Source organism: Apium graveolens, chromosome 8, assembly GCF_009905375.1.
Source record: "Apium graveolens cultivar Ventura chromosome 8, ASM990537v1, whole genome shotgun sequence".
NCBI lineage: Eukaryota > Viridiplantae > Streptophyta > Magnoliopsida > Apiales > Apiaceae > Apium > Apium graveolens.
This window is the reverse complement of record NC_133654.1, coordinates 242,749,095-242,766,585: the sequence shown is the minus strand read 5'-3', so window position 1 is coordinate 242,766,585 and position 17,491 is coordinate 242,749,095. Positions and strand designations below refer to the sequence as shown.

The following is a 17,491-nucleotide window of genomic DNA, read 5'->3' as shown; positions in this document are numbered from 1 at the left end:
ATCTTTACAGATGAATAGGTTTGAGGGTAGTACTCTTGAGGGAGAGCTATCTAAATCCTCTCCAATTCAATTGGAGGTTCCTCTAGAAGGAACAATTCCCCTCAAAACCCTAGCTGAAATTGCCTTGGCAGTTGAAGCTAGGAGTACAATTGCCAATGACCCTGTTATGGGAGAGGCAAGTTCATCACATTTATGTGACAGTGCTCTGCAAGGTGCACAAAGGTTTGAGGCTGATGTACATGACAGTAACCCAGTCAAATCCTCTCCAATTCCAATGGAGGTTCCCACTACATGTGGTGAACAACAAACTATCAAAACCACAGATTTATCTGTGAGTCAAACTGTGACTTCAGTCACAGGTGGTAATCTGGACATTTCTCAACAACCATCCACATCTCAATCCAGCCAACCACATGTCATGGCTCAATGACTACAAGATATAGAAGCTCAGCCTTCTACAGTTGATGACATGTTGGTAGATCAAATCTCAGGCTTGGTCAATCTCTCTCAGCAATTGCTCACTTCAGACATGGGGAACCAGGACTATCAAATTATACTGCTATGCTTCAATGAAGAGGTTGAACAACAGAAGGAGAAGATAGTAGATGAGGCTGAAGAGGATGGAAATGTAGATGCATGGTTGTCTGATGACCATGTGGCATAAATGGATGAAGTTTTGGCTAGATTCAGGAGGGAGTACATAACTATCTTGGGAAGCAATGCTAAATCTCTCACTCCTCCTGAAGTCTATGATGCCATCATGGATGTGCACAAAGTTCAACTCAAGGCTTTCCATCTCTTTGGAAAGGCCCTTGAAGTAAAATTGATTGGACATGAAGATAAAATCAGGAAGCTGATCAAGGAAAAGATGGATGACATTGTGCCTTCTCAAAAGGACATCAAGAATAAATTACAGTCTTTCACTGAGCAAATGTCAAGGATGAATCTGGCCTCCATGGAGAAGGAAGTGTCAAATATGAAGAGTTCTTTCAAGGCCATGTGTGAACAAGTTCAAGCTCATATCACAAATTCAAATGATACCAGGGTCAAGCTAAATCAAATGCATACTGCTAGGTATGAGCCTTCATTTCTTCTCATGAAGGGTGTCAGAAAAGCTGTTGATGAACACTTTGGGTCCTTCTCAGCTACAATAGTCTCTACTACCTCTACTCCTCAAATAAAAGAACTTCAAGATCAAATTTCTTCACTTCAAGCTTCCAACTCAGATTTATCTTTACAAGTCAGAGCTCTAACCACATTGGTTGAGAGTCAACAGTATGATATTCAGGCCCTAGTGGAGTCCCATAAGCATTTACAAATGCAGAATACAGTTGCTTTGGGAGCCATTATGGGAAAACTCAACATACCACTGCCAGCATTGCCTGAAGCTGTAAGACCTGAGATTCCTACTCCCCTACTCATGCATGTCACCAAGACTAAGGGGGAGATAGATGCAAGGCTAGCACAATCAAAACTCAAAAGTCAAGTACAAGGTCTAGAACAAGAGAGGCTCCTTATGGCTGCCCAAGGTCCAGGAATGACACAAGAGTTTGACAATTCGCTCACTGGACTACGGAACTCTCTCAACAACAACTTCTTCACTTACAAAAAGACCTTAGAAAAGACTATCAATTACATCAGGGTGCTGCAGATCCCAGTCAAGGACCAGTTTTTGGAGAAAAGGATAGTGATCAATCTTGATGATTCTGGTGTAGACAGATGTATGCAAGTCAATATCAATTATCTAATTTCTAAAAGAGCATCTAAGGTGGATATTTTGATTAACAAGGTCAGGATAATCACCAATGAAGAGAAAATGCTACTAGCAGATTTGAAGAAGGCTCATGAAGCTGCATTCCCAGAAGCCTATCTACATCCAAGCAAAGGGGTGCACTATATCTGCTCTACAACCAAGCAACTGAAACATATCCAAGTACCTAAAAACTGTGTCATGGCCAATAGAAGACTGATAATGGTGCTTGAGTCTGGGCTGAAAAGTAAGAAATTGAAGACTAGTGAAGATGAAGCTATGATCAAGATTCTGAGGAAATACATTGATAACCCTGAAGCCAATTTGCCTAAAACTCAAATCAACAAAGATGACTTGGGTGATGATGAGAAGAAGAAAGATGGTCAAAACCCTTCTGGCTCAAACTCAAGTCAATCTAGCAAGGCAATTGGTGGAAAAAGTGATAGTGAGAAAGAGAAGGAGAAAAAAGTGGATCTGAGACTCAAAGGAGGGGTGGAAGGAGACAAAGACAAAAGAATGATACCTCACAACCCCTCCAAACCCTAAATATCCAAATACCAATTGCTAAACCTTCACATTCAACCTCATCAAAAATTGCTCAACCTCAAACCTCTAAGTCTAAATATTTCTACAAGCTCACTGCAAACTCTCTCATCAAAACTCAAATCACTCACAGCCATACTTCTCTGAAAAGACTCAAAACTGTACATTCATTCAAGCCACCCCATAAAACACACTTCAAAACAGTTGGAATAGGTCCAAAAGAAGCCAAGGTCAAGAGAAGATTCAGAAGACAAAGAAGAAGAAAATTGATAGCTGAATTTCTCAATGATCATGGATTTGGTGAAAAGGCCATCTGGAACAGATATGATCAAGATGATTTCCAACCTCTAAATGTTGTTGATTCAGATGAAGACTACTTCCAACAGCTAGCTGAAAGAATGCTCAGAGTTTGGGTTGTTAACATCAAAGAAGTTAGAATCTACTACAGTGATGGGTCCTTTGAACAGCTTGGAAATAGACTAATGGATTCTCTCTCAATTGTTGAACTGAAAAGGGTGCTAAGCTTGATGAATGGTAAAGATTCAGCCACTAAGGCATGGAGAACAGTATTGGCAGTGTTTGTGGTTAACAGAGGGGAGATGAGAGATGAGCATAGAGCTTTGCTAGCTGAAAAGAGGAGAAAGTATGAGCATGACATTGATGAGTATATTAGAAGATCAGAAGAGTTGAAGGCAGCAGGCAAGAGCAGAATATCAAAGGATGGAAGATTTCTGAATGTAAAAGCTGGCTCTTTGTCAAGATACAGGATAGGGATGTTAGCTAGTTATCCTAAGCCAGATTTGCTGAAACTAATAGAGGCTCTAACTGACACCCCCATCCTAGAAGAATTAGAAATACTTGTACAGATTAAGAACATAATTGAGAAAGGATCAAAAAGCTCAGTCTTTACTTAATTATTGTAAACTGTCAAATGTTCGATGTACAAGTGTTGTATCAGCTTTTGTATTGTTTTATTTTCATTCTTTAACTTGGGGTTAGTCTTGTTAACATGCATGAATTTGTGATAAGCAATCTTCTCACAAATTGGGGGAGATTGTTGTGCAAGACATGCCTGTATCATAACAAGACTAAGTCATATTGACAACCCTAAGATTAGTTGTATTGTAACCTTAATCTGTAATTTATACTTGTAACACTTAATGTCTGTAAAATGTAAATGGAGCATACTGGAGCATTTTTCCCTAAACAGTGTCAAGCCTAAGAATTCTATCTGGAAGAAGATCAAGAAGGTCATGCCTCAGAAGAATTATGAAGAAGCTTGGAGTTGAATAATTCTGTTTGGTGAAAAACATTCTAAGTCAAGATCTCTACAAGTCACAGAATTAGTGTTATAGAGAAGTCATTCGAGAACTCAGAAAGACCTATTAAGAACTCATGAATTGTCTATCGAGAACTCAGGAAATGCTATTGGAGATATCGATAAGTCAGATACCCATTCGAGAACTCAGAGATATCGACAAGTATACATTTATTAGAGAACTCTGAGTTATCGATAAGCCAAAGTCCATTAGAGAACTCTGAATTATCGATAAACCAAAATTCACTAGAGAACTCAGAGATGTCAATAAGTCAAGTCAACAATGAAGTTTCAGAGATATCGACAAGCCAACATGCCTATCGAGATGTCGAGTTCTCTACAGCTTAATTGGAGATCTCGAAGTGAAGAAATTTCTCTAAGTACAGAATTACAGAACAGTTCAATATCCAAGGATGCAAATCAACAAACAATTCACACAGCTGGATTGACAAGTCTACAAAAAGCAGCTTGAGAGATGTGCAAGTTTAATGGTGAAGATTAACTGACAAAGGAGGATCAACCAATACACAGTGGATGAAGATATGCTAATCTAGATATGGAAATCTCAATTTTCCCTTAAATAGAAGTGATTAGTGACAGGTTAGAAAAGCGATTAGCACTTCTTATTGTTCACTGTGTAAACCAAAGTTAACTATCATATAAAGTTAACTGAGGTCCTTTGTTTAAGATAGGACTGAATATATTAGAAATTGAATTCTCTCTCAAGAAAGAAGCTAAGTTCTAAACCAAGAACTTAGAGATTTTGTAGCAAAACACTGCTTGATTTTTAATATAAAATTAAGTGAGTTTTGAAGATCTTTGTTTTACATATTTGCATTGTTATTTATGTTTAACATCTATTCTACAAAATCATTGATAACAACCAACTGCTAAACCCAAAGTCGATCAAAAAGTAAATATTTAAGCCAAAACACATTCACCCCCCTCTGTGTTGTATTCATATCTAACAATTAAGTATTGCACCTATTATCAAAGTGTTTAGGAATTTGCAAATAAGTATAAAAATTATTCTAACTTGACAACATATGGTTACTTCTAATAAAGTAATCAAATATTTTAACCATAGTTGTACTTAAGAAAAATTTCCACACTTTCTATATTAGTATAAGTGACTGAAGATAAGCATTGATTACTTAGAGGAGTTCTAAGTAATGTCACAAATACTAATACTTCACAATTAGTTCATAATTAAACTCTTAACTAAATATCATGAACTGATATAAGTCAAGAAATTACACACAACTAATTATGCTACAATCATGATTCTGATTTCAGTGAATTCTTGAGATGTAAACATTGCTAAATTCACTAAAACCAAAATCTCATAATTAACTTATAACACATAAGTTACAATCAATATACTAGATATCAATTGTTGACAAATTTAGTTATAATCAATCATGCTGCCTATTTATTTTAAGTTAGTTTGAATTATGGAGCAAATAAAATCATTAAATTGCTTCAATTTCCATAATTCAAACTACCCAAAATAAATACTTATATAAATAAATACTAAATATCTATGAGTTAGATACTAGCACTTAAATATTTTCATAATTATCCTTGAATAATCACCAAAAAGATATATGATTGATATAAATGGCAATCACTCTCTGGATAATTAGTAATTTTAGAAATACTTTCTAAACATATAAAATATTGAGAGTTTTATATACATGACTTTGAAAATAATTCAACTTTCAATATCAGTGATTTTAGAAATAAGCATTGATTACTTAGAACGAAAATTCTAAATAATATCACTAATACTAAAAGTATCATAATTATTCGTACAAGATACAAATAACTATGCTGCATTTTATTTTAATACAATTCAAATTATGAAACTGATATGGAATGGAATTGTCTACAGTCATAATTTAAATCAATTAAAATAGTATTTAAACTTAATGTTGTACTACTTAACTACCACAAATGTATATGACATTGTAATCATGATAATCAAAATAGTAGCACTAAGTACGAGGTACTGGATTACTGATAAATTCACAAGTCCTTTAAATATTGAAGATTTAATACTTGTGAACTTATATGAAGAATTCCTTATAGATTGGATTTCCAACTTATATGCAATGGATGATATCCCACACTTACAAACCAGTCTTGAAAAAATAACTTTATCAATTGATTTGATAAATGTTTTTATCAGTAATTCTTTAACTAAAAGACATGCTCTAGAATTAAATGATACATGGTGTAAAGGTGCCTTGTCATAGAGTATTCCACAGTGTTGTTGGATTTAAGGTTATTTCTTATCATAACAAGAAATCAATCTTCGTCCATGAAGTTGACAGCTTCCTGAGATGCTTCTCCTGTCATTTAAGTTGACAGCTTCAGAGATGCTTCTTCTGTCTTTCTTACAACCTGCGTAATCTATATCTATATAGCCAAACATGTTAAGCATAATATCTTTAGGGTACTTTACTCCAAGGGTTGATAGTCCCTTAAGATATCTAATAATCTTGTTAATATCTATAAGATTGGATTCTCAAGGATCCACTTGGAACCTTGCACATTGGCATCTTGAGAACAATACATGTTGTCTATTAGCATTTGAGTAAAAGAGTGAGCTCGTCATACCTCTATAGCTTGTCATTATACCTGAGTTGCACTGATCAAGCTTTAGTAGTTTCTGTTGGTAAGTAGTCTTGTCATGTTCAGAATCTTCTAAGTTTTGCATCTTCAAAAGATCCTTAACTTACTTGTATTACCATCATTCTTTTGATTTACTTGTGCTCCTAAAAAAATTGTTCGTTTGGCTTGCTTGAGCTCCTAAAAGAATTATCCTAATGGCTTGCTTGAAGTAATTCCAAAAAAAATTGTAACCTTTCCAACATGCTCCTCCATACCTACTCTGCAATTACTTAGCAAATAATCTTGCACAAGTCTTTGTTAGTAGACCAACATATAACATTATTATTATATCACTGCACATATAAAATAATATGTTTGTGCCTAGTGATAAGAGAGTTATTAATATGACGACTCTACTAGTTTATATTAAACTGTAACTTCAGTTAGAGTGCCATACCATGTCCTTGACTATTGCTTGAGTAGTATACTAGTTCATACCAACCTGAAGTAGGCTTGTGAAGAATAGATATACGTAGTACAATAGTTCTGCAACTGCAAAGTCCATGAACTGTTGTGCATTGACTTCCTCTCTTGACTCACTAACCAGGAGTGCACTTGTACACATCTACTAGCGTCCAATTCCAAGTGTAATATGCATCAGGTGCCTGATATGTCGTAATATCCTCAAGTCTCGTCATTGGTGCTATCTGTTAGATACTGAGCATCCAGTTTGGCTTTGTCCCTCATAATAATGCCATTGTCATCCAGTTTGACTTCTGGTTATCCTTGTACCAATTACAAAGTTGCCATTTGGTTTGGATACCAGCTTCCCTTCAATTTGCTTGATGACTGATTGAGTTCATCTTGCTTTGCAATCACCCAATCAATCCGGATCTATCAGTGCTTCTATAACTTTCTTAGTTTCTTCGTCAGATAGAAAACTAGAGAATTAATAATTCATACTCAGTAGCCCTGCTAATCATTACTCCACCATCTAGATCACTTAAGAACTAGACTCTGGGAATACTATTGACATCAAACCCTTTGTCTCAGCAGATATGTTCTTTAGTGTCCTTTGATTTTCAATGTGGTGTTGTGTCTGACTAGTTGATCCTTCTATTGCTCCCCCTAAGCTGTTGCTGGGATTTCCTGAAAATCCTTACCCTTGTTGACTGGCTTCATTGAAGTAATGAGTTGTGTTATACACTGTCATTCCACTGCTTGGATATGAATCATCAATACCATCAATTTCACCTTTAACAGCTTGGAGCATGGAGTTGTTGAACTGTGCACTTAGACTTTCAATCACCTTTTGTTGATCAACCACAAATGCCTTGTAGGTTACATACTCCACCGAGTAACCATGGAAAATATCCTAACTAGTCTTAGCTGCAAATGCCAAGATTCCAAACAACTTAAAACATTTAATTGTTTGCTTCTGTAGAATATTCTCTCCAAACACTTTCAGGTTATCCAGTGTTTGCTTCTATTGTCCATTAACTCATTAGTGGTCTTCATGTATACATCCCGATCAAGGCTTGATCTTACTTGTTGCAAACTGTTTTGACTACTTCAGCCCTTTGGTATTTAGAACGTCTTGATTAGCTTGATATTTCCCTTGTAGCTTTAATCAAGTTCTGGTTCTTCCTTTATACCACTCCATTATGACACGGAGCTCCAAGTGTTGAATATGTCTCAAAATATTCTTGATATTACAGATATCAATCAGAACTGCTTCTTGAATTCAGTCCCATTATCTGATCACCAGATCATTTCTTCTACAGTTGCTTCTAGCTTGATCTTATATGATGTGATCAATCACCATCTGTGATGTCTTGTCTTGAAAACGCACGAACAACAACTTTGTTTGATAAGAGTAGTCATCCACCATCATTGAGGTATATCTTTACTTTGATGTGATGTTGTATTTGACTTCTCTTTTTGACATGCCTCACATTTATCATCCTTCTGAATTTCAGATGAGGCAGTCATCTCACTAAACCCTTTTTACAAAAGAGTTCCTTGAGTTGATGTTAAAGGGTGAGAGCTTCTAATGCCATACCTAAACTTCTATCAGATGAAGCTTTATAGTAGAAACCATATACTTCACCTTTCCAGAGATTCTATTCTAGCCATGAGCATTCCCTTTCCTTACTCTAATAAGAGCAAGCTTCTCAATCTTCCTGCTTCAGATGAGACACTAATCCTTCATTGAATTGATATTTTGTCCTTTGATGCAGAACTGTCTGATAAGAGGATTTATGCCTTGATTCTCCAGTAAGAAGTTGCTTCAAGTTTTATCAGTGACTCCAATGATTAGTTGTTATCAGTGATATCAATTGTTGAGTCTATGATGATATCCCTTTTCTGCATAGCTTGTCCCGTAATGAAAACCTTTGTTACCATCTCCAAAGATTAATGACGGAATAGCTTATGTTGATCATATTTGATTGTGAGGCTCTTTCTTTGATCATATGCCTTGAGTATGAATTACCCAGAATACATATGAATCAAATAACCTGTTATGTCCTACACTCACAAATGGATTAACAGTTCTTGGTACCCAACTTATCAGTTTGGGTCCAGTTGGATTAGAGATTTTATTATAAACAGAGATAACAACAGCTACAACCTTATTATGTTAATTCTTATTTTTGACTGACCAGTTTGTCCATTTTAATACCCTTGACATAATTGTCTCTAGGCTAGGGGAAAATTGGTTCCACCCTTACATAAGGAGGACTAACAGTCTTTGCCCTATTGAAATCCTAAACATGCTTTCTACAATTAATGCAAGTACTAAGAGATGCATTCATGGCATAAAAATAAGCAAACATTGAAATAGGAATATATGGCATTCATTCAGAAACATTACACATAAGAATTAAGCAAGACAGGCATGATATGGAACAAACAGAATTAATAAATAAATTACTAATTCTATCTAGTACAATCATGTTGATAAATCTCATCTAGCTATCCCAATCCAATTATAAATTAATACATCTTAACAAACAATTCAGATTAAATGTATAAATCAAATTGTATTAGGAAACAGGAGATAAGCATAAACAAAGGTCTTAAGTGCTAGAAAATATATATCTCACTAAAGCAATTAATCATGTTTAACAAATATTCAAACAATTATTTAAGATCACTTAAAGTAACATGCACAAGTAAACATCAATCCTAGTTACCAGAAAAATAGTCTAGTGAACTAGTTCAGCATTATCTATGTGTGATGATATCATGCTTGTGCGAGTGTTAAACATTTAAACACTAAGATCTTATCATACATTTAATATTGAAAACAAAATATTACAGTGGTTCAAGAAGTTGAAACCTGAGATATGTGAGTTGGATCATCTTCAGAGATTGCTATGAAAGCAAGATATTCATGATTTTCGTCATTGAATCCATCCCAACTCTTTCCCGTGCACTATAAGTTTTGACTGGCTGCTTCCCTAAGAAAACATTCCACCTTTGTCTCAACTCTTCAACTGAATCCCTACTCATCCTTATTTGTCAAGCTTCTTGTTCTGTTGTAGCAAAACCCCTAATAGTTACTTGACACATATGTCTTGTCAAACCTGTAGCTATCAAATCTTGTTTATGTCCCAACCTCAGTCTTGTAATCACCTCTTGAACTGAATATGTAAAAGTCTCTGCTTCAGAACAATTAGATGATTTTTTATTTGAAATTTTGTTTGTTAGCTTGGGATGCGGATGATTGATCGGTATAACAAAGAAAGAATAAGAAGATAATGATTATCAAGGAAATGATTTTTGAATTTGAATTACAATAAATATGATTTGTGGATCTATAATTGATTTGATATAATAACAAATCTATTTTAATAATATGTTTGATTTTTTTAATATTGATAATTGATTTTTTAATAATTTTAAATATCTTTTAAGACGTGGATAGTCCATGGATCTATGCAAATTTGTATAGGAAATAGTATGTTTAGGAATATGGGTCGACCCACTGGTCAAATTTCAAAAATATAGATCAAAATATTTACAAAAATGTCATTTTTAATACAAATTTTTGGATATTTTCACTAGAACTCATTAAGATATAATAGATAATAGATAATAGATATTGAATTTATGATATTAAAAAGTGGAGAAGTGCTAGTTTTCCGGAAAATATTAAAAAAATAGTTCCATACATTATTTCCCCACTAGTAATATTTACCTTCTCGTACATATATATGAGTTTCATCAATAAAACCGTAATTACGAAACTATTTTATAGTACTTCCGAGCGTTATTCAATTCAAAATTATGAATAAATGTAGGATTATTCCGAAACTAATGCACCTGAAAATTACAAAACTCCTCAATTATTGCCTGTAGCCCCAGTCCTTATAGCATGACACCAGTAAAACAAACGTCAACACCTCCCTCACTCACTCACTCACCTCCTCTCCCATTTCTGTAGGCCCCACTCACCTCCTCTCCGGCCACTCTAACCCTAACCTCACCGTACAATGTCACCATCATCTCCCCCACTCACTGGAGGCGCGTACTTCAAACGCGGCGACACCGTCGAAGTCCTCCGACTAAACCTCTTCTACTCCTTAGCCACCGTTCTCCAACCCCCGGGCCCCACTCATCGCCACAACTACTTCGTCCAGTTCCAAACCCTAGAAAACAACAACAATGATAATAATAATAATAATTTAAATAATAACATTAATATTGATTATGATAATTATGATGAGAATATTGTGAGAGAGTATGTTAGGGTTGATGACGTCAGGCCTGTGCCTCCGATTGAGCTCAACATGTTTTTTATGGTCGGAAATGTAGTCGACGCCTTTTTCGACAACGAAGGATGGCGAAAAGGGGAGGTTAATGATATATTAGAGAATTCTAGATATGAAATTGTGTTTGATGAGGGGAAATTAGTTCAGGAGTTTGATCAGTGGAATGTTCGGCTTCATCGTGTTTGGGATGATGGTTGCTGGGATCCTCCTCTTCAGCTTCAGGTCTATAATCTCGATTCTCTGACTTATTTTTAACCTCGATAAATTCATAAAATGTTCTCGAGTTTATGTTATTTGTAGTTTATTTGCTGTTTTACTTTAGTTTAGTGTTCCTTCACTAATGTCTTTTTAATCTCGATAAGTTAGTACTGTGTTTTTTAACCTAGATAAATTGATTAATCTTCTCGAGTTTATGTTATGTGTAGTTTATCTTTTTAACCTTGATAAGTTTAAATAACATATTTAGAAAGAAAAGAGAGTTAACGTTCTTGCTTCTGGAGTTTACGGTGTGAATAAGTGTGTGTTATGTGTAATGTAATTGTTTACGGTGAAGTTTTACTTGATATTAGAAAGTAAGTGATTAGCTTCGTATATTTGTTTAGTGTGTGATTAGGTATATATATTATGAAAATTAACTCATTTGCTGGTTTGGAAGTTGAGGTCTATGTCTGTAGACTTGAGTTGTTTACTTATTTAGTTATTATACCACGCTGTCGTCGAATTTTTATTGTAGAGTTATTAGTAATATGGTCTAACGGGAGATTGAAAGATGGATTTTGTGTGTATTTGTATATGAGTAGTGTGCTCTGATGGCTATGTTAATGTTATGACAGTCAACTTTTTTGGTGGTTTGTAAATTTAGGTCTGTATGCATACTTGTATGCTTATTTTTACTGTGCTTTCATTGAATTGCTATTGTAATGTTGAGTTTAAGGATATGGCGATGTGTTGAGGAAAAGTTGAATTGTGTGTTGTGTGTGTAATTGTATGTGACAAGTGTGTTCTTATAGAGGGTATGTACTGGCGAATTCAAGTTATCTCGTGTTTTGGGACTTTGGATTAGGAAAGTTATTGAGATATGAACTCGTGTATAATTACATTATATTATGATAGCAAAGTTGTACGTGTACTTGTGTTCCAACCGAGTCCAAGTAACATGGGAAATATTTGTAGATCATCGAATATGTTGAAATATCGTACATTTTCCAACTGATTTGCCTTGTATATGTGCAGTTTTTGGAACCTTGTCTACAGAAATCCTCTGAGATGACAGAAAGGCCCAGCAAGTTGAAAGTCAGGGTAAAGCATCCCAGAGGAAAACCAGAAGAGAAGTTTCCTACGGGAATGCTGGTAGAGGTGAAAAGTGGTGAAGAAGGTTTCACAGGTGCATGGTACACTGCAAAAGTTTTAGGATTAGTAGGAAATGACATGTTCTTAATAGAATATCAGAAGCTAAAATCTGAAGACAAATCCCGTCCCCTTAAAGAAAACGTGAATGGTTCGTGCATTAGGCCTTGTCCCCCTGATATACAACATACTGATTGTTTCAAGCAGCTTGAACAAGTTGATGCTCTCATTAATGAGGGATGGTGGGAAGGTCAAATCTCTAAAGTTCTGAGCGAAGTTCTATATATAGTCTATTTTGCAAGTACGGAGGAGGAAATGTTGTTTGAACGTTCTCAGTTGCGGTCTCATCAAGAATGGGTTGATGGTAAATGGGTTTCAGCCTACAAGGTAAAACCTATTACAGTATGTTATCCTTGCTTCTATACTTTTCTCTGTTGATGTGATTTGTACATACCTTCTTGCCTCGATCTCATAAAATTTTATTTCATCCGTAATGACTACATGGTTTTATTTTGTTTGATTTACAATTTTACTCGAATTTTTAAAGCAGACTTCATCAACTCAGGAGCCTCAGTTAAAATTCAAGGTAAAGTGCAATGGAAGAAAATCAGCACCAAAGTTCAGCAGAGGGACAATGGTAGAAGTAAGGAGTGATGAACAAGGTTACCATGGTTCTTGGTATACTGCAGTTATTATTGAAATATTAAAAAATGGCAAGTACATGATAGAGTACCAGACTCTGAGAACAGAGGATGAAGCTGAACTCCTGAAAGAAATGGCAGATGGTTGTGATGTAAGGCCCGTGCCCCCTAAGATTGAACGCGTTGATCGTTTTAAAATGCTTGAAGAAGTTGATGCATGGTATAATGATGGGTGGTGGATGGGGCATGTCTCTAAAGTTCTTGATGGCTTCAAATATTTGGTCTATTTCTGGACCACAAATGAGGAAATAGAATTCCATCATTTTAAGTTGAGGCCTCGTCAAGAATGGATTTTCGGGAAATGGAATTTTTCACTTAGGGTATTACTTTTATCTTGCAATATATCTTGGGGAAGGTTTACTTTCTATTCCAGTTATTGATTTTTATGTGTCGTAACAGGAAATTTATTAATCGAATGTAAGAGCATTTTCAGATACCAAATGTATATTCTGTAACTTGACACAGACCACTTAACCCTATAAAAATTTGTTAGAATATGTTTGTTATTATATACTTTTTGCCTTCATTTCTAATTTTTTATGGTGTCCTCTATACTTGTTCACGCTGTTATCATTTATGCGTTGATATTTTCGCATGCAGAAGCAGTCTAAGTTGGCAGTGAAGCCCACTCTCAGAGAATTGAAGGTTCCTTGTGGTAAAGGGTTTTCAGTGATAAATTTCAGCAAGTGGGCAAAAGTAGAAGTGAAAAGTAGTGAAGATTATTACGAAGGTTTATGGTTTCCTGCTATTGTCTTGAGTCCAATAAAGAAAGGCAAGTATTTGGTGGAATTCTTGACAATGACTACAGCTGAAACTGCTGAACTTCTCAGGGAAGAGGCAGATGCTTTAATGATGCGACCTTGTCCTCCTATAACCCAACGTGTTGACCGATACAAACCACTTGAAGAAGTTGATGCTTGGTATCGCGGTGGTTGGTCTGTTGGGCAGGTCTGCAAAGTTTTTAACAATTCCAGGTACACTATCTATTTTAAAAGTACAAATGAGGTACTGGAATTTCAGCATTCTTTTTTAAGGCCTCATCAAGATTGGATAAATGGGGAGTGGATCAAAGCAACTAGGGTAAGCCTCTATTCTCTTGCTTGTGAATTTTCATAGTATGTATTGTTGATGAGAGACACTTGTCTCCAATACACGATATAGATAGAATTTGATAGAAGCAACATCCCCAGGCTGAGATCTGTTAGGGACTAGAAACTCTTTGAGCGCTTGCTATTAGAGTTGATTCAACCACAAAAATCGACTAATTTTTGAGTAAATCTCAAGTGTCATAATCTTGTAAGAATGGAAAGTGACCTGCCGCAGTGGTTTGGTCATCAGATGTAAAATAGGACATGTCATAATGTGGGAACAAGGGAGGGCACACATTCACCCGTATGATGCAAGAAATAATAGACTTACATGCGGAATTGGAGGTACAACCAACATATATAGCGAATTTATGAATACATACTTAAATGGATGGTGTTGTCTTGGGGTGTTGGCCCTAAATGTCACTTTGGGGTAGAGATGCACAAAAGGCCCACCGGTCCGGGCTTTGACCGGGCCTTAAAAAGCCCGGGCTTTGACGGGCCGGGCTTTTCCGACTTTGACTTTGACCGGGCCGGGCCGGGCTTTCCGAAAATGTCAGAGCCCGTTTGGGCCCTCGAGGCGGGCCTAACTGGGCTTTTTTCGGGCCGGATCGGATCGGGCCGGGCTTTTTTCTTCTAATTTAAATCGGACCGAGTATTATTAGAGATTCCGAAGAATACATATGTTAGTAACTAGATCATCGTAAAAATGTATTAGCTTACATGGAATATTTTATGAAAACATTACTTCGTTGAAAACATTTAAGTTCGGCAAAAAATAAACATGTTTATAGAATAATATGTTTTATCATTATTATGATAACAATAATATCCAAATATATATAGTGTACTTATTATATCTTCTTTCATTATTTATGCAACGAAAATTTATATATATAGTATTATTAATCACAAATATGTAAATATATATGTGTTTAAAGTATTATTTATATTTATAGTAAATGTGAATTTATAAATATATAAGAAAATATATTAGAATAATCATATTATAACCGGGCTTTTTCGGGCTTTTAATCGGGCCGGGCCGGACCAAAGCCCGGGCTTTTAACCGGGCCGGGTTTTGCCTAAAAATATAGGGCGGGACCGGGCCGGGTTTGACTGGGTTTTGACCGGATCGGGCCGGGCCAGATTTTCGGGTCCGGGCTTTTTGTGCATCTCTACTTTGGGGTGAAAAATGGTCCAAAATGTCATTTCCGGAAATTATGGCCCAAAATGTCACCTGACCATGCGAACCGAAATAGCGTTTTGACAAAACGCTAGATCGTCTCACGTTTTGTACCATCTTATTTTTTTTTAATTTTTTTAAACATGTAAACGCAGAACAAAGACCCATTTTGTTTTTTTTTTAATTTTCTTATTTTGTAAACGCGGAATCGTGTAGCGTTTCGGTCCCAAAACACAACTTCATGTAAGGTTTTGGCCCCAAAACACTACTTCATCTAGTTTTTTACACATTTAAATAAAAAAAATTAAACCAAATAAATATTGTTAAACACTAAAATATAAAAAAAAAAATTAAATTGTTTCAAAAGCCCAAAAGGGGATTGGTGAACACTAAAATGTTAAAATTTGTTAAATTAGGTTGCACCCTTAAATTTTAAAATTATTTAATTTAGAGTTTACATTTTTGGTTCCTAGGCCCCTGACCCTAGATTAAATTAGGGTCTCTAGGGTTTAGGCTCGGTCGTTTAGGGCCTTTAGGATGTAAACCCTAAACCCTAAATCAGTGTATGTTTTATTATTTTTTTTAATAATTCTAAAACTCAAAAGGAGATTGGTAAATCCTAAAATGTTAAAAATTGGTAAATTAGATGTGGTTTTTATTCAATTTTTTAATATTTCCTAAAACCCGAAAGGGGATTATTGAAACCTAAAAAATTAAAAAATGTTAAATTAGGGTACATCATTAAATTTAAAAATATTAATTTAAAAATGATTGTTATAAACGTAATATTAAGTGGTGTTTCCGGTCGCAAAAGGACACACGATAAAAAGCTAAACAATATAAAACAAACAACTACCTTAACGCTATATACTGTAGCATATTGTATATATATTCAAAAAAATAAAATGGGCTACATGTTTTCTAAACGCTACATGATAACACGTCTTCAATTGACATTTTGGGCCATCTTTTCGAAAAGTTGTAATGAGAGCCATTTGTCTAAAAATAATGACATTTGGGCCCTTTTGTCGTTGTCTTACTGTCTATGCTTCTCATTCTTAAATTTGTTATATCAATAAATGTATAACCTATAAATTATATATGCTTTTTATTTCTTTTTTTTTTCAGGGCCGGAAATTATGAGCTGCTAATAATATACATAGTACAGTTCTGGAGCTTCGATTCACGTACCTTGTCGCAGAGTAGCAGCTATATACTTAAACTTGTGCATGATAGATTAGAACCAAGTAGATAACCTCCTGGGTTTGTTTCAAGTGATTTATCAATTCTGTTGGAGTAATTATCCTTTTTGCTGCAGTACAGCCGGTCCTGTTATTTATTAGAGAGCGAGATTGTTAATAGCTGATGATGTTGTCATCCAAATTTTACACGCGACTTTAAGAGTAGCATGCACTTGAGAGGCTGTACATCAGAACATGTTACATAGTAAGTAATTTGTCTCGGTTGAAAGCTACCCTCTGGGTTATGAAATTGGAGATTGAATTAGATTTACACTTGGAGTATATTATTATTAATTGTAAGTTTGTGTGTCCGTTTGCTGTAAATACAAACATTCTCTTTCCAAGCGGGCATTATTTTTCTGCTTATTGCAAGTTAAAATCAATATCAGTAATTGTGGTAGCCGCGGAGAAGAATAACAGTAGAAAGTTGGAATCCCGTAATTATGTGTTATTTGATTATTTCGTGGTTGTGAATAATGTAGAGGATCTAAAAGTTGTTTCTTGATTGTGCATTTGGGGTTTAACTTTGATCGAGTACATAAATTATCTTTGAATATTTACATGTATATATTGAGTAAAGTGAAAGCGCATTAGGGAGTCACTACTTTTTAATTGGAGTCCTTGGAGTTCATCTATGTTCTCGAAATAAAATATCTTCTAAACGTGTTATCTTGCAAAATATGTTTCACAAATATCATCATTTCAATAAAATCATGCAAATCTCGTATATTTACAAGTACAATATGTATGTTCGCAAAATGAACATTTATATTCTGCAAACTAAGCATGTTTTGTAGAATAATATATTTTGCAACGTTCTACTTGTAAAATCTATGCAATCTGTAAGATTTTCAATTTTAATAAAATTGTGATATTTGTATAATATCATTCGAAAAATAATATGTTTTGCAATAATTTAAACT

General features: G+C 35.0%; 1 protein-coding gene across 4 annotated transcripts; it reads left to right on the top strand.

Annotated features, from left to right (window-relative positions):
- Positions 1-10,571: 10,571 nt before the first annotated feature.
- On the top strand, positions 10,572-17,073 carry LOC141677556 (protein AGENET DOMAIN (AGD)-CONTAINING P1). 4 transcript variants are annotated; one of them, XM_074483551.1, is made up of 5 exons: positions 10,572-11,227; positions 12,239-12,739; positions 12,918-13,373; positions 13,654-14,027; positions 16,456-17,073. In XM_074483551.1, exons 1-5 carry the CDS (start codon positions 10,727-10,729, stop codon positions 16,580-16,582), a joined length of 1,959 nt encoding a protein of 652 aa, XP_074339652.1. In that variant the 5' UTR covers positions 10,572-10,726; the 3' UTR covers positions 16,583-17,073. The 4 variants fall into 4 exon arrangements, with proteins under 4 accessions (XP_074339652.1, XP_074339649.1, XP_074339650.1 ...); XM_074483548.1 differs by having other exon boundaries at positions 12,900-13,373; XM_074483549.1 differs by having other exon boundaries at positions 10,575-11,227; positions 12,903-13,373.
- Positions 17,074-17,491: the final 418 nt, after the last annotated feature.